The sequence below is a fragment of the Lissotriton vulgaris genome, chromosome 10, assembly GCF_964263255.1.
Source record: "Lissotriton vulgaris chromosome 10, aLisVul1.2, whole genome shotgun sequence".
NCBI classification, from domain to species: Eukaryota; Metazoa; Chordata; class Amphibia; order Caudata; family Salamandridae; genus Lissotriton; species Lissotriton vulgaris.
This window is the reverse complement of record NC_141698.1, coordinates 276,771,189-276,789,905: the sequence shown is the minus strand read 5'-3', so window position 1 is coordinate 276,789,905 and position 18,717 is coordinate 276,771,189. Positions and strand designations below refer to the sequence as shown.

Genomic DNA, 18,717 nt, shown 5'->3' with positions numbered 1-18,717 from the left:
CAAATTAATATGTCCATGCCCCAGCACATTGTTGCAATGTTCAGATTTGTTTTCTGCCTTTGTGTTCAGATGCAGAGAACAAGCTCCCAGATAGAAGCAGATTTCAAAATAACAACGATACATGGTACCACCATCTAGAGATAAATGTTTCAGGCACTGTACTACACTTTGAGGAAACTTGACTGCCTCTGGTAATCAGCGATGAAAACAAGTAACATTTTATTTTGAGCTCAAGGCACGGACAAAAGCTTGCAGAGAACTCGGAGGAATCCTTCAAACCATTTAGCAAGACCTCAGGAAACAGGTTTTCTTGGTGGACTATTTGTTAGGAGACCATCTGGTATCTCTGAGTGTCCTTAGACATTTAACAAAGAGGGTGATGGAAAAGACACATTAGGTTTTGTCCTACGTTACACCACAAGTTTAGCAGTAAGGACTCACACATGTTGTTTAATTTATACCCATCAAAGCTGCACAAGTCTGTGTGTGCCAGACTTGTGTGGCCTTTCAACCTAATACTTTAAAGACTCTGGAAAAAGACAAAGGTTGGCACACTACAAGGTGTCTTAGGCAAAGGATATTTTCCTTCAGGATTTGGGTCTACTTCTGTGGGAGGACTTCAATGTTTTAGAAGCCACCAAAGAGGTACAGGGACATTAGAATTAGTCCAACATCAAAGTTTCAGCACCGGTGTGCACCGAATTATGCCTAAAAATGTTTTAATCAATTAAAAGATTAAATACGCTAGAAAGGCGTAGGCCTACAGATCCTCACTGGAAAAGACACTTAAAGGTTGCAAGATTGTCAGACTCAGTGGGAAGAAATCACCCTCAACTATGAAAGAACAATCAGTCAAAGTAGCCAAAAAGAAAAAGAAGTTATCTGGGTTGAATGATAAAGACATCAGGACGTGCTAGATGTCAAACTCTCTTGATGCCAAAGAGCATCAAAAATAGAAAGAAAAAGATACTCCTCCTCTATACACAAAGAAGACCAACTAGACTCAACTTCGCTCTTGATCAATGGAAAAGAAAGGAACACCTTGAAGACATTGTTGCTGATTTAATGCAGAAATAGAAAGAGTTCAGGGTCATACTCAGTGCTTATGAGATTCCTCGTACATGAGGACATGGAAGACGAAGCGCAAGAAGTGAAACAATAATTATCCCCTTGGTCACCAGAAAACCAGCTTAGAAGAGGAATGTAAGTTTTCGAGGAAGGCATTCTTCTATTTGGGATTAAGTCTGCACCAAGATTGTTCGCAGAATGTTAAGCAGCTGTTTACACATCTCAGATGCCACATGATTCATGTGTGACTCAAGAGGAACTTGCTTCAGTATTGTCAGAACAGTATACACAAGTTCACTTACACCTTTCACACTCTGGAACTTCCATTCAGTATGTAAAAATATTCATCTCATCCCTCTCAAAAGACATTTTCAGGGGCAAAATTAAACACTTAAAGCAATTGCATTTCACACTAAATAGAGGATTCTGGAACTACAGTTAAAGGGGATAGGCTCGATCAAGTGGTTGTTACGTAGCAGATGCTAAATTAATTGAATTGGGGTTACGGGGAAACATGACAAAGGTCAGACACATTACAGAGCCAATCCCTGCTGTAAGAGTCACACACAGGTTGGCGTGCCCACAGGTAGGACTTAAAAATCTGGGAACAATGGACACAACAGTAGGCGCTAGAACACCATAAACTCCTGAAGCTTAAGACAGTTTTTGTAGCATTGATAGGTTTGCATTCACAGATAGAGAGAAAGACTATTCAAATATAGACAGAAAACCGATCACCAGTGTTCTGCGTCAGCAAACAAGGGGAATTAAATCCTATCCACTTTCAAGACTAGGCCAGGGAAATAGGGAGATAACGCTTCCAGCAAGAACATAACTCTTGTTGCAGTCCATCTAGCAGGAGAGCAAAACACAGAGGCAGACACACTGAGCAGGGATGACGGGGAGGCACCCCAGTGGGAAGAAATACCTGGAAATAATAGTCAAGATCTTCAGTAAGTTAGATATGCCTGACATAGATCGGATTGCAACGGTAGAAAACACAAAAATGACCAAGCTTGACATCCATATACGCACACCTTAAGTGCAAAGATAATGCGCTTCCTTGCACTGGTGCAAAACATTTCATACAATTTTCCATCAATACCACCTATTCCAATCAGGATCAGTAATTACAAACCGAAAGGGGAAGGATAACAATGATAAAAGACATAGTTCCGGTCCTGAGCAGAATCGCTGCAACAGGCGGAAACAGTTTATTTTATGGTATAATAGAGACGATCTGCGTAAAGCAGAACAAACCAAGTTTGTTTGAGCAATATCTAATGTACCTATTAAAGTCAAAACTATCATATGCCTCACTAAAAATATATTTATCTGCAGCTGTAGTGTATGCTAAAGTAGAAGGGGGACAAACATTGTAGAACACCATTAATTGGACGATTTCTAGAGGATTCAAAGAAGGCAATCCCACTTACTACAATATCACCTACAATGTTATGTTAGTAGGTTCGTATAAAGCCCACGTACACCGGATTGGTTTCATGGCGCTGCCCTAAGAAGTGCCAGATCCCTAGGAACTTACTTGTAAGCTTGTCTGAACAGCCAAGTCTTGAGGAGCTTCCTGAAGCTCAGAAGATTTGTGCAGGATCTGATTTCGTGGGGCATGAAATTCCAATATCTGGGAGCTAAGACTGCGAATCTGGCACCACCTATGCGCTTCAATTTGAAGGAGGGGAAGGATAGAAGATACTTGTGTGCCGAGCACAGGTTGCGCGTTGGGATGTGCCTTTGGATGAGATTATCCACAAATTTGGGCCTGCAAACATTCAATCATTTGAAGATAAGGCAGCAAACCTTGAAGGCACATCTCTGAGGAATTGGGAGCCAGTGTAGTTTCCTCATTAGGGGAGTGACATGTTGCCTCCTTGGTTGCTGAGAAATCAGTCTTGCTGCCTGGTTCTGTACCAGTTGCAATCGTTTGATTAAATAGAGAGGGATGCCAAAGTATAAGGAATTGGCTTAGTCTAAATGGAATTAAGGCTTCCTGAGTAAGGAATGTACTGATTTTCCTTATTTTCCTCTATTGGTAGAAGCAGGTCAAAATCACTGAGCCAATTTGGGTCCTCATTGGAATCTCACAGTTGATTGTTACCCCCAAACATTTGGCAGAAGTGGATGGGGTGGGAGGCAGTCCTAGTTCCTTAGGCCAAAATTGTGGGCTCCAAGGGTTGTGTGATCCGCCTGTTAAAACTAGTTCGGTCTTATCTGCGTTGAATTCCAATGTGGAATCTCAATTTCATTCTACAAGGTTTAATGAAGTCCCTCTTTGAACCACCTTACATTAAAAAGTGCTTCCTTATAGGAGTCACATCTTTGTGAGACAGTAAATGAGATTCAAGCCTTAAACAATTTAAGATCTATACCCACAGATCCTAAAACAGCTTTACAACGAGAAGTAATTCTAACTTTATATACAAAGTAGTTACATGTTAATTAGTCTTTTTACCTACTGCTTTTTCTCAACAACCAAAAGCGACTGCATACATTAGACATTAGAAGTTAAACAAATAAAGTCAGGACTTTTTTGTACCACATTCTCCCCAAGAGTAAAGAACATCTGTATCCAAAGGAACAAGAGCAACATGGCCAGTCCAAACTATTCAATTATGATATATATTAGCAGGGAAAACGTACATGGAAATCAAAAGTGCATTCTGGAAGAAAGCAAGCATTTGCAAAGCCAATTGGTTTTGCCCATACGAGATCGATTGGCTTTGTCAATCTTTTTAGACATGTTGCACAGCAACGCAGGCTGCTGTCCAACATGGCTTCAAGTAAAGAAAAAACAATAGGTATCGCAATTGCGAGATTTTGAGCTATTGGCATTGTAAATTGCATTGACTTTTATTTATGTATTTAAAAAACAACACATAAATAAAAGGTATTGTCATTTACCAATAGGTCAGAGTTAAAAAATGCGAGACCTATTGCCCTGCAAATTCAGTCTGCTCACGACCTGCCAGAAAATCTGCGAGTTATTTTAATTTTTCCATAGCTGCCCTCAAATAATTTGGCAGTGAAAATATGTGTTGGTCAAAAACATACTACACATGCAAACTCCGATCATAGTTTTGAATCATCAAAACATTGCATGGAACATTTATGTGCCTGCTGATTAGCATTGCATGTATCCATTACATGACAGGCTTATAATAAATGTAATCAATCTCTATAGGCTAATGCCCTTGTTGTAGGGATCCTTGTGTATACTAGGTCATAAGTTCCAATCCTCATAAAAAGGCTCACGGGTTTATGCACTCACTGCAAAGAGTTGCGTGTTACAGCCACGGCCTAAATATGAATCGTTCCATGTTTCAACTCAATATTTCATTCTTCTAGAATGAGTCACATACGTGACATTGAGTTCGGGAGTATAAATAAACACACTCAGTTCCACAAACACGCGTTTGTGATGCAAATAATTATTATTAGGATAATCAAGCTCATAAATGAACATATCAGATGTACAAAAGGAGCTGCCTAGCCTTTTCGGCAACTTTTGAAGCAAAAAAAAAAGAGACTGTATCTTTGTTCAGGTAAAGAGTGACCAAGACTGACTCCATGGTGTGATTACACAGCTGGGCTTCCTTTGACGTTCAACACCGTTTACCAGCTAGGACTCAACTGGAACCAAGCATCTGCAATATCGCGTCAATCACGCTTTAAACATTATAAGCTAAAGCGTGATTGCTTCAAAAGTATTAAAAAAAACATTTTGTTGTATTTATTTACTTTTGATGCAATCCAAACTTAGCATGGGGCATTCTGGGCACTTTAGGTTAGAGGGGAGGTAATGGTCAACTGGCACAATGGGATTAACAGGGGGAGCCCATTCCTCACAAAAGCAAGCCACAAGAGCCCCACTGTCCAAGATCAAATGCACTCGGGAACAAAGAGCGAGTGCACCCACACATGCCAACTAAGCCTCTTCACGCAAGAAAGCCTCCACTCCACAGATAGTGAGGGCAATTTGGGGCGAGTCACAAAAACAACACTCTCTCTTACTACTGCCCGGCAGCTGTGCTGGTGGCAAAGAGCACAACAGTGCTCAAGGATACGGCTTTAGAGGGGAAATAGCGACAGCGGTAGTCGCACCTCCAGACGTCCGCTGATGAGTAGCTGGTGGAGGGGGGCCAAAGACAGCAGTGGTAGTCAGCGCAGCCACTAAAGTGAAAGCGGACCGTGCTGTAAATAAAATATTTAAATATGCGCTGTGGCTATAGTTAGTACAGCTTGCGACGTGTTGCGAGGTGGGTGCATCATTAAAGAAAATAGTGCTCACCGACTCTCAAAGCAAACCATTTAACAACACAAGTAAAAAGTCCAGCCATTATGGGAGGTTACAAATGCAGACAAGGAGGGTCAAATAAGCCTATTTACATATGAAATGCAACAATTTCACAAGGACAGTAACAGGAACCAATTGAAAAGATGGGCTGGTAATGGGCCGAGCTTGGTTTGATACATTAACACCTTCCATGCTCATGACGAACTCAGCTCGTCATGAGCCACGGAGCTCGTGTGCTCATGACGAGCTGAGCTCGTCATGACCGTTAGAACGCTTTCACCCTGGGCAAATTCCCCTCCTGTGCAAGCGTTCTAAAGAAATGGGTGTGGTCATGACGAGCTCAGCTCGTCATGAGCACACGACCACCGTGGCTCATGACTAGCTGAGCTCGTCATGAGCACTGGGGCGCGGCGGGTTAATACAGCAGGGCTCGCAGCAGCGCATGCGCTGTCCAGGCTCAACCTAAAAATCACTGTGGCACGGCTCTACTTCTTAGACATACGGCACAGTTTAAATAAATGTGGAATTCATCGTAGGAACCCGAAGTGCTAGTGTTTGCTAATTATAAGTTCCAGTGTCTTACATTGATGCCTGTCAGAGAGCGGCTCTTGCGGGGTGGCTTGTTATCAACACTTTAAGGTGTGTACCGCAGCAAGCTGCAGGGAAGTTTATGATTGATTACATCAGAAACAGTCTCGCTGCCGGAACGTTGAGTTCTCTTACAGTACTGTGCATGATCAACCTGCTCCGGATTGAGGAGGAGAGCCTGCCCCAATTTGTGCTCACATAAAATGGGGGTGGGGGTATTTGGTGGGGAGAGTGCTGTGCCAGAATAAAGTAAAACCTTGCCCAATATTGTGATCTTAAGTGTGCATTGCTTCTGTGTGTCGTCCCCAGGCACTACAGTGAACACTAAACATATGTGAACTGTAGTCACATTAAGTCACCCACTGACATTGTTTAACACATCCTATTAACATTTCATTTGCCATGTGTTTAAACAAATTACATTAGTAATGTTTAAAGAATTTTAAATCCAGCAATTTATTTATCTTTAAAAGGCAATGGAACTAAAACACTGAGAGGATGTGGCACTGTGGTCAGAGCTGCCAACATTGCTTCTGGGGAACCGGTTAGAGTCTCTTCGCCTCTTAACATCCTGCGATTCTGATCAAATCATTTAATTTTTCCAGGCCTACACAAATAAAAGCAAAAAAAAAAATGAAGGTATCCCTTTGTAATTGAAAGCACTCTAATACCTTCAGGTCGAGTTGGCGCTACATAAAAGTGCAAAAAAATCATCAAAAAAAAGCTTCTGAATGGAGTTTAAAAGGACAAGAGGGAGGAGGGTGGTGGACACGAGGGAGGTCGCAGGAGGTGGCTGAAGCAAGGGGTGGGTAAAATGGGGAGAGGATGTAGCCTTACGGCTAGAGCGGTCGACCTCGAAGCTGGGGAACCGGGCTTGAGTCTCAGCAATGACGCCCAACATCCTGTGATTCTGTGCAAATCACTTAATCTTCCAATGCCTAACAAAAATGTATGTGTCCTATGTAACGAAACTGGTGCTCATGTAAAGTGCTCTGATACCTGATATCTTCGGGTCTAGTTTACGGTATATAAAACTCTTCAAAACATTTAAAAAAATAACAAACAGCAGGGAGGATAAGGTGGTGGGTTAAAAGCTTGGTGAAGGGGGTTCTTTCATCTTTGCCTTTAGTTCACAGCCACAAAGAAAAACTTTTACCATTACCTACAGTTTCCAGCCCTAACTGCTAGATTGTGGAATAATGCACCATACGTAAATCTGGAGGAGCTTCAAGCCGCAAAAATATTACAGGTAAGTAACCTGGTTCTTTTTTACTGTTTGAGCAGACAGAATAGGTAATGGACTTGAAACACGTTCCTGATGTCTTAGTGTGAACATTAAAGAATATTAATCAGTGTGGACACCGGCAGTAAAACCGCAGCACTGTATTGAGAATATTCACATCTAATATGTTCATCTCTGTGTTGTCCAACTTCTGTTTCTTCTTTGGTCTTTCTACGTCCATTCAAAAATCTTTTAAGGTCTCTCACTATATGCTTAGGTCTCCCCATATCAGGGTACCTCAGCCTTACCCTCCCACCTTCGAAGTCCTCCGTCATCCTAGTTTGGTGAGCCTTGATTCCCTTCTCTGTTCAGTCCTCCACTATCTTCTACACCTCCACTCCCGTTCAAAATTCATGTTTTTGAACCTCTTTGCTCATTCGATCTACCCTTCTATTTCCTTCGACTCTCTAAATCTCCCCTGCAGAACCTTTTTACCAGAGTGGACATTTCATGATGACCTGCCTTAGGGATGAGTGAAAACAGATCAGTCAGCTAATATTCTTCAAAATGAGAGCATTAGTAATAGATGTGCAGGTAGCCTGCTGACTTTTCCTGCTGCATAACTGAGATTTGTGAATGCTGAGCAGTCCCATTTCCTTCAAAGAAGGATGCTTTCTGTAAAACAGTAAGTGTAACATTCTACCCCCGCTTGCGATCCCCACTGTCCAAAACCTGTTACCTCTTTTCTAATTTGGTGTTTTATGTTCTCAGGGTTGTGGTTGCCAGGCTCAATGGCTCTCTAGATTTCTTTTCACTGGAAACACTGAAGTCAATCAATCATCTGCAGTATAGAGGTAAGAAGGGAAGTGGGAAAGGAATAAGTTTTGAAGGAGAAATGGCATTGATGTTGCTTGTAATGGGTTACCAGTGGCTTGGTTGGATTGATTTATCACTTATGGTCTCACTTTATGAGTACGAGTGCATAATCCACAAAGCTCCTATTTAATTGAGCCTCAAATGACACTTCAACCACAGTTCTTGGTCAGCACTTTACTGAAATTACACAAAAGGTGATGGGAAAATGCTTGCAAAAAGTCTAACCGCTGGCAGTCGCTTGAGATAACATTCCAAAACATTGTTTTTCACCCAGTGTACCACTCTAGACAAAGGCCCACCTTATGCTAATCATTACTGACCTTGCTCATCATGGGAGCAGTCCAGCCCAAACTGCCAGATGAAACGCGTTCAGACCTAGCTTCCTTGCTTACTGTGCCATAATATCCAATCTAGTTCAGAGTTTACTTTTATGAAATTAAGTTGTGTAATAAAGCATTCTTGAACTGAACTGAACACTAAAGAGGCCTATCTAACAAGGCTAAAACCAGTCTGTGGTTGCTTGTATTCCCTTCTGAATGGCACGCCTTCTCGCATTTTGAAATGGACTGATCCCATAAGGAGCCGGGTCAGACTTGTTTACATAAGCTAAATATATTGTTGGAAAGTGTAACGTTACAAGGAAAACACAGAACTAGTCAAGGTTAATTCGAACCCACAGAATGTTGTGCATGATGTCTCAGGAAAACAGATACTGTCTCTTCTTCCTTCAGCCTTCATTTACTGTATTAATAATATTAACATTTTGCTTCCAGCAGTGAGAAGTGACTAGACAAGGTGATCACGTTTAGATTTGTCTTTGGGGATGGTGTATGGAGATGAATTGGACTATGGAGAGTTTTGGGGGGGCGTTAGAGTTAGATGGAATTCTGGGGAATGCTATGGTGTTATGATTGACAGTGGGAATGGTGTGCGAGATGGGATATATTCTGGGTAGGTAAATTGGTGGAAGATGGGGTAGAAAAGACGGGCTGTGGAACGATCAATTCTGCACTTGGAAGAATCTCGGATGGTACAATCAAGCACAATATTACATTTTTGAGCAGGTTAAACTCTACAGAATGCAATGGGAACTGATTAGACTGAAGAATGTGGTGGCAGGTATACTATACTGTATACCCGTGTGAAACTAGAGAATTGCTGTGGAAGCAAGGATGGAGGGAGTGTGCTGTGAGTTAGGTTAGACACTGGGGAGAGGGACTAGGTTAGTTTTTGTTATCCGGCATGTGGTATGTATTGAAACGCATTATGTTATTTTAAACAAAGAATTAATTGCCTAATCATAACTCTTTCCAAGGCCTGGCCCTTCCCTCTTAACAACCTTTCTTCACCTTACACCTCTGTTTCTTTGTTTTTGTAGACTAATTTGCAGTCCGTACTTTTTAATTTACATCATCATGTTACTTTCCAGCTACCTCAGTGGTTGATCTGTCACTGATAACAGTTGGTTTGTGACAGTTCTCATCTGTAGAATACCCTTTGGGGAAAGTGAGGTGCCCTTGGAAACGTTTGCCAGAAGGACCAATCTTTGTTTTAAAAGTTGGAAAAGTCAGATAGCACTCTGCATGACTGACAAAGCTTCTCCAGTCCTGTCACGCATCACTTATTTTAACCACATCATTCTCTGTCAATTTCTGTATCCTGTTTTCTCTGGTAACAGGTACAGTTTCTGCTAGAAAACCATCTTCAAAAGCTAGGATCCTCCAAGTTTAACTAGATGTATAGAAATTGCCCAGTTTAAGATTCAGAACAAAATTATATGGCTCCCGCCTTTTCTGTTTTGAAAGACTGTAGTGTTCCAGACTTAGTATCTTTTGAGGCAGAAAGTACTTCGGAAAAATTCCCTTTACATAGGTGCTTTTTCATGACTGGCCTTTAACAAGGTTGAATACTCCTAAATCATTTCCCTCAAAAAAATAGGTTAAAAGTTTATTTTCCTAATGTTGCAGCACTCAAGACTTGTATTCCTGGGCCGCCTTGAAGCAAACATCAAGCAAGGAACATAGCAAGTAGTGAAAAACTTGTAAACAACTCTCCCATTTCCATGCCATCCAAAAGGCAGTCTGAGGATTTATCTATTCCAAGTTGGTAGTAACTGGTAGTCTTTGGCATTGAAGGTACACTGAAGATGCCCACACCACAAACTATTGCCCAAATGAAGAAGTGCTTTAGGAAGGGCCTTTAAAGATGCTGGCCTAAGCAGGTAAAAATTATCTTTTGTTATGACAAGTTTCTTGCACCGTTTCCCTCTCACTTAGAGGATATTTAAAGACTAGACTGTCATATGCAATCATGGGCCGCCCTGGGTTCTTGTAATTTAAAGCTAGTATGGAAATGGTTCCAAAATGTATTTCTCAAGATAATGGTGCCAACGTTCTGAACTATATTGCTTGAAGCACCAATCGGGGTCTTGCATAGTACTTTTCTCAGACTTGCGCTAATCTTCCAGAAATGTTAACCTTGGAACACTCAATGCAGAAAGATATATTGTCTGGCAAATAGGCATTATCTGCATCCTCTGTCACACATCCCCAATGGGGGGGGGACTCCCCCACTTCTATTATCTGCTTTATTAAAACCCAATGCTCCAGAATAAGTTGACCTTTCACCTGTCAATTCTTTTGTATTAACAGCCTCAAAAACATGAGCTAGACCATCCAGAGACCGCAATTTACAGCACACAAACGGACAAGGTGTATAGATCTTCAACATCCTGCAAGTCTTTGGGTCTCACATTCAATTTATCTTTTTTCCCCCACAGGTATATAAAAAATCCCTGCATTTTGATGTGAAAGACAGGCCTATTTCTATGAAGGGTCTACCATTCAGCCTCAGTCAGTAACTTAAGCATACAAGAAGTGTTGACAGAGCTCGGGCACTAATCTACAATTATAGGACAGGGGTGTATTCCTTTAATTGTACTACTGACCATCTTTAGTGAACTCATTCACCATCCTCCGTCAATCCGCATCTGCTTATCAACACAAGAATTCTCCACGGTGGACCAGAAATCCCTCAAGAATTAACTTTCAGCAGTATTTTGGAGAATATACAATTGAATAGATATTTTAATCTGCCATGGGCAGCCAACACAGTACTTTGTATCACCTAAATAACTGAGGCCAGAGGTATCAGTCTTCTGACTACGACTGTGTAGAGAACCTCTGTGGATAGGTTACCACAAACCAGATCTTCTCCACAGAAGTCTGTCAGTGTATTGCGAAAAGCTGGGCGGAGGTTTGACCACCACCCTGTAATTTATTATCTCCAGTATTGACAGTCATTGTGGATCATCCACTTGTAGCCTTTTCTTCCCACATGACATGTTTTGAAGGATCTGAAAAGGTATTTCCTAAAAGTGTCAGACATAGTAGCTGTAGATAAACCTGCATCTGTAAATTAGAAAAACTGAGCAGAGCTCAGGGAGAGATCCATCACACGACATGCAGCAGAAAATCTCTGTTGGGAGTGTTCTAGAGGGTGCTGTGGCCTGATTGGTGGTAGTTCAAGTTTGGTCCTTTTTTAAACAAAGACAATTATAAGCTATTAAACTTGTCATTGCCATTATAGCTTGTGATACTGATGCATACTGCTTTACTATGGAACCATGGGACTCCCACTTTGCCGACGGAGAATGATTCAAGCATGTAAACCTATTAAAGATTCTGGAGCACTGCAGTTACAGGTAGGTATCTTATTTTCTTCTGTTGCCGGCTTGCCACCCTTGCAATGCTTGTCTTTCTGCCACCACAGTAAACGTTACCTCTTACTTCGCCACATCTTGTGCCTCTGTAGATCTAAGCGTGGAACATCCTCTACATAATCGCCCTCATTTACTGCTTCAGATTGCGAGTCGATGGTGCAGTGCGGTGCTGCCTTGTCAAACACTCCTAACTCGCTCATTCCTGCAGTTTTTGTATCTAAATATTACCCTTTACACATCTGCCTCATCATATAGGCCTGAATAGGATCTAGAACCTATGCCCCTATCTGCAGTCCATCTCCTTGCTCACTGTCCCTCCCTATCTACCTGGTAATTTACCCTTAATTCCTGCTGCTTCAAAAAATAACTGTGGCATTCACCTTAACAGTACCTCACTCCTACTAGGTCGCCCTGCATACTTGCACAACCAACTGAATAGCCTCATCTTACCCTTAGATAGAAATAAATGTTGCCTCTTATCAATGAAACTTTTTCACTCCTGGATGTATTTCTGTCTCTATTGAATCTGATTTGCCCCTTCCACAAGGTGGACAAAAGTAATACTTTGCCTCTTAAAAAGTTCTGCTTAACCCTTTATCTTGCCTTTGGGATGTTTGTATTTTGGAAACTCACACCTGAACTCGTGTCTGGCCAGCGTTCTTTGGCGTACCCAGTGTTAACTCTGCTATAAAAATGCAACATGAATGCATATACCTTTAAATTATTCTAAAAAAGTCTCTTATTACTCTACAGAAAACCGCTTATTCTGTACTTCAAACAAAAATGAATAGCACCTGCCAATTAAATCGGGACATTGAAATAATTGGACCCACTCCATTGGCCACACAGCAGTAAAAACAACTTATTCTGAACGGCACTTTCTTACTGCAGAGTCCTTACCTGTTGAATAACTCCAGGCACCAGACTGTATCTGGAAACCTTTCTTAGTTCTCCTATGCCATGAGGAGTTGCAAGCTCCATCTCAACGCTGAAGATGGTGCAGTACTGGAGCCATACAGCACCCATCTCAATGCACTGACACCAGTTCCCTTTTTTCCACTCCCTTCAGTATGAATCTAGAACAGCTCTGTTTCTTTTTTTCCATGTTTCAGAGTATTTCTCAAAAAATTCTTTAGTGCAGTGCTAAGGATGTATAATGGGCAGATGTTCACTTCAGACCCTCATTAAGCCTGCACTAGTCGCATGGTGTGAAAGCATGATTCCAGGCCACGCAGCAGATGCAGCCTGATGTACCCCAAGGCCATCAAAGATGGTAGGGCTAAATCTTTATTGGCCTGTTCCTCTGACACGCTTTGGGCTCGATGCTGTGTGAGGTCCGACTCCAAGCCTTGTTACTCTCTTTCTTCAAATCATTATTAGAGTTGGATGCATTAGAAGAAGATGAAGCAAAGCTACAATTCCTGTCAAAGCAGTTCAATGTTATCTCGACATACTCCGCTTCCTGCAGGGACCTCCTCTTAGCCACAGCTTGTTGATATCACTGCATCCGATGAGCAACTTCTGCGACAACAGCAACTCCGGTGCTCCCAGCACGTCCTGCTCCTGGTCCCCTGCTGCCGAATTTCCAGAATCAATCTGGCTAATTTTCTCAGTTCTGTTCAAGCAGGCTGCAGTCCTTTGTAGTAAGCTTATGGTCTCCAGTGTTTCTTTTCAGACTCAGTTTGGTTTTCCATCAGCGGGCCCTCCCTCTGTTCCCCTCCAAAAATACCTCCGGTTGGATCATTTTTTGCATCATGCCCTTTACTGGTGACTTGTCCACCAATGCCGATGCTTGCCTCTGAGGTGTTGCCGACAACCTTTCCAGTGCCACCAAAACAACAGGCACCTCAGGTGCTGGTTCCTCCACAGAAACATTCAGAGACCAAGGCAATCCTTCATTGGTCCAGAAGGTAGGGCCAGAGATTGTTAGAGGAGGCCTGGTATAATTAACTTCCAGTGCCATACTGTTTTTGGTAGTCTATGGAGGGCTTATTTGGAATGGATCTTTAAACTATCCAAATGTTGTATCCTGATATCCATGATGATGATCACAGCAGCGAAGCAGAAAATCATACCTCCACCATCCCTTTAACGAGGCCCTTCTTTAACCGATCTAAGTGGTATAGGACAAGTTCATCTTAGCAGTACATTTTCTGATTGCCAGGTGTATAGAATGGCACCAGGGAACCCCACTTTCTTTTAGTCTCACCAGAAAGTCTTTATCTTGCACAAAGCATACTCTTGGCTCCTCCCCCCCCCCTCCCCCCACAGAGAGTCCAAAAAGCTGGAGCCTGTTAGCAAGAAACTTTTCCAAGTCTGCAACTTGGCTCTCAATTCAATAAATGTCACCATTTTGCTCACCAGATACACATATGCCCTATGGGAGATGGTGAACTTGGTGAGTCTAAGTTGTCTGGATCATCTCAAGGATCATGTTGCTGAAGTGGTGATAGAGTGTTAAAGATACCTCCCCTCAAGTCATCAGAGCGTGCCTGGTGGATTCCAAGCCAGGGACATGAGTTCCTCCATAGCCCTGAGGAGGCATGTATGGCTCTGACCCACCAGGCTCTCTGGTGATGTACTGGTGAGTCTCATGGATATGCAGTTTGACATGGCATGCCTGTTCAGGGACCAGACGGAAGATTATAAAGTGGAAAGAGAACCCCCTGATATTAACAAAATTGGTTGTGGGACTGGGGAAATAAATGAAATTGAGGAAGAGAAACTGGCTTGACTCCAATTCCTTCTGTGTAATCACAATACCTGTGTACTTTGTTATACCATGATACCACAGGGCCAATAAAAGAAACACTACATGTATACAGCCTTAGTACTTTGTATTTCGGACGTAGGTACGGATTTATATTGCACACAGATTTATGTATACATTTTGGATTATATACGATGGGCAGCCCAATACCAGTCGGTAACTGCCGAAATTACTGAATTTCGGCGGTTACCGACCGATATTGGGCATTTGAGATATAGGAGGCAGGTTTAAGGATTCTGTAATTTACCGAAAGGCAATTTAAGGAATCAATAAATTACCGAATTCTTGAATACCGATTCAGTAAATTACCGAATCCTTAATGTAGGGAGCACTCAAGTGAGTGCATTTTTCATTTAAGGATTCGGTATTTACCACCAACTACAAGTTGGTGGTAAATATCGAAAACCTTTGAAAAAGCTAATTTGTGCTTTTCCAAAAGTGCCCTGTGGCAGATGTGTGCCACATGTGCACCCATGCACTATTCAGGGGTGCAACAGGGTGTCAATGTGACACCCTGCCACCCTTGTAAGTCTTCCCTCTATTACTGATTCAGTGTTTACCGAATCAGTAATTCTCTGTTCATTCCTATGGGCCTCCAGACCCATAGGAATGAATGTGAATTATCGAATCGGTAAATACCGAATCGGTGATTACCGAATTTTACAGATTCGGTAAAATTTACCGTTTTTTTTTTTACTACATAGCATTTACCAATTCTAAAATATCGAATCAGTAAAATTCGGTATTTTAGAATCGGTAAAATTGTAATATAAATGGCATACATATTTCATCAGCATTTCATCAAAAGTTAATTTGAATGTAGATTCTATGTTACACCCCCTCAATGAAACTAGAAAATGAAAACCCCATCATTCATTCACTCTCATACACATACATACTACCACACACCCATTATAATACAACTCAAAATATAAAACCGTGTTGATACAAGTTTAAAAGATCTGCCAAGATGTGCCAACAAAACAGAACTTGAGAGTGAATACTTCGCATTTCACTGTCACAAGACTGATTAAGGCTCAGATTCTGCCATTCCAACAGGATTCTCCCATGATTCTTCCTCACTAGTCCCTTCCATCAGAAAATCAGCTCTGGATCCTGTAGTAGGAGGTGCTGCCCTGCTGCCGGTAGGAGCAGAGGAGAGGTCCCAGAGCAGGAAATTGCTCAGGGGTGCTATTCTTGGTATTTCTGTTTTACAAAAAGCGGTCTTCATCTGATCCTATACTTCAGGATCTTGAACTTCTCCGGCCCAAGGCAAAGTTCAGGTGCTGCTCCTATCTCATGTTATTCTGGTGCTGAAAGTGGAAGATTGGATGGTGTTTCTAGACTTGCAGCATGTGTATTTCCTCTTACTGATTCTGCAGTCCCACTGGAGGTACCTGCTTTTCATGGTAAGGTCCACTTCTACCAGGTTGAAGTCCTTCCCATTCGGACTAAGCTTGACATCTAGATTTTTCACCAAGGTGATAGCAGTGGTTGCAGCACATCTAAGAAAGGGACCACATTGTTTTCATATCTAGAAAACAGGTTGCTCAAGGCCAGCATTCTACGTATGGTGTCGGAGCACCTGCAGTCACCAGTTTCTCTGATGTTCAACTTGGGCTTTTACCATCTATTGCCCAAGTCAAACCAAGGGCCCTCTGTGCAGTTCATAGGGACAGTATTGGACACAACCTCTTGAGAGCCTTCCCTCCTCCAAGGATCCAGGACTTTCGGGCTATGATTCCTGGGTTTTTGGGTTCAAAAAGATGGGCTCAAGTGCCTCTCTGCTATGTCTGAAGGCTACACGATCTCCTGGGACACAGCGGCAAATCTGAGCTAGAGGTTGGTAGACGAGTCCCTGCCTTAAGGGGTGTCCTTTTACTCTCCCCTAATGGTGACCACTGTGTTGGTGGATTCATCAACCTTAGGGTGGGATGTGGTGCGATACTGGAGGAGCTGGAGATCTGATAAAAACTTCTATCTGCAGATTCCTTACCTTAGAATATTCCCAAGGCTTCACACTGGATCCGGGAAAATCTTGAACAGTACTCCAGCAAGGGTTGGTGGCATCAAACAGCTTTGCATTGTCGGCGTCATCCATACTGGATGTGACTTGCACTATGCCTATATAGGTGCCATCCCAGCGCCCTAAATCAGTTCCTTTAATTCCATGCCAACAGCGCTGAACCAAAAGGGCTACCTCTGTGGTTATTTTTACAGCTTTTTTCAACATTTTGTTGACTTTTTTCAAATCTTTTTGCTCACAGCGTGCTTAAGGATGTCCCCTAAAATCCAATGGAGCCTACCACAGTTAATCTTCTATGACTGACCTCCACATGGTTTGCTTGTGGTTCCTGGAGTTGGACCATGACTGTAGAGCTTGTCCTGACTGCCACACCATGTATCCTAAAGGGATTCGGGAGTGGGCGTTGAAGCTCGTGGTGGCTCGACATCGGGTGACTCCATTCCGCTCCAGGTCCTGGTCGTGTAAAAGGTCCTGGACCAGCTCTTGGAGTCATTTCCATTGGTTGTTGTTGCGGTCGGAGTAATTGTCCCACAAACACAAGAAGGCCAAGAAATCGAAGTGTTTTTTGACTACACCACGCCAAGTCGACAACAGATACGCTGGAACACCACGATAAACTTAAGCCCTTCTCCTGCACTCCTCCCATGGAGCTATTATTGGTCCGCTCTGCACCTCCCTGAATTTACTGATGCCGGCGCAACCGCAGCCTAATTCTTTGTTTTATGAGGCCATGTACTTCATATTTGGATGACCGCACCCCTCTCGAGGACCTTCGGGCTCCACAGGTTCGGGAGGTGCCTCGCCTGAGTTTCATCAGGCGAGCCCTCCTTATTACCAGTTGGGCTCTCTTGATCCGAACCGACTCAGGTCGCCAATCCACAACCTTCGCCGGGGTTTGGTCCTGCGGCACTGTTCCTAGCTCCACCTCTGCGCTTTAGCAGCAACAACCCCAATGGCGTTGACTGGAATCAGACCATCCGAGTTGGAGACAGTGCCTCCTTTCTTTGATCGGACCTGTGGGGGGTATGACTGGGGTGGGTCTGAGGATTCCTATGGTTAACCTCGTCCACTTGAAGAAAACTTAGCCAAAGATAATTGGGATGAGGACCTGGATAATGTCAGTGGTCTGGACACCTTGCCAGAAACTGGACTGGTCTCGCCTCCTAGTGTGGCTATGGAGGGCAGAGGGCAGCTGAGGGCTTCAACCGCGCTCTACCCTCAGTAGAAGTCAGGACCAAAGTCTTGACGGTGGTGCTTCAACTGGCGGTGGGTGTTCCATACAAAACTCCTCCTGCCCTTTAATGAAGCCCTCTCTAATGTCCTGCTCTGAACCTGGGCCAAGTCGTGCATGGGCCCTCCTGTGCGCAGGATAATTGCAGGTTTCCATTGTCCCGCTCCCGGGGATCCAGCTTTCCTCAACCAGCATCCCACTCCTGAGAGCCTGCTAGTGTAGACCTCAACCTCCAGGGTGAATTCTGGCACTGTCCTTTCCGTTCCACCGTATAGGGAATTGAAGAGACTGGATACTTTCGGGAAGAGAGTTTTCTCTTCTGCCAGCCTTGCACTGCAGTCGGTGAACACTGGGTGCCTCTTGGGCCGATATAGCCACACTGTGTGAGACTCGGTTGTGCAAGTGCTGCACCTGGTCTCTGAAGAGGCCTGAGCCATTGTGACCCTGACAATTGCCAATGGAAGGGATTCACAAGGTTCTGACACACTATCACGTCGTCCAAAACATCACTGTGCTGACTTTCTTTGCTTCACCTCATTCCTCCAAGGATGACTAGAGACTTCATTACCTGGTCCCTAAGAGGGCCGTCTCAGTCTGTATGGACTGTACCAAAGAACATTGGATGGACGATCAAATCTTTGCAGGGTTCATTGGAACATAGAAAAGGAAGGCAGTGTAGAAACGGACCATCTCAGATGGAAATTACGCTGCATTAAGATCTGCTACGCATTGGCGAGGAAGCAATCTCCTTGAGGGCTGGCGGGCTGATTCCACCTGAGCTAAAGCTGTGTCTGCTGCATTAGTTTGTGGAGTCCCTGTTTAGGTTATCGTTTAGGCTACTACTGGGGCATCTTTCCACATGTTTACAGAACACTACTGTCTGGACAGTTGGGCCCATCATGACAG

At 43.2% G+C, this 18,717-nt stretch overlaps 1 protein-coding gene across 2 annotated transcripts in view; it reads left to right on the top strand.

Moving 5' to 3' along the window:
• The window catches only part of SCAP (SREBF chaperone), an 833,069-nt gene that overhangs the window by 689,303 nt on the left and 125,049 nt on the right, over positions 1 to 18,717 (top strand). For both annotated transcript variants that reach the window (XM_086941009.1, XM_086941010.1), the window contains one exon: positions 7,959 to 8,041. In XM_086941009.1, the coding sequence (XP_086797135.1) occupies positions 7,959 to 8,041 (83 nt within the window). The remainder of the gene's footprint in view (positions 1 to 7,958; positions 8,042 to 18,717) is intronic.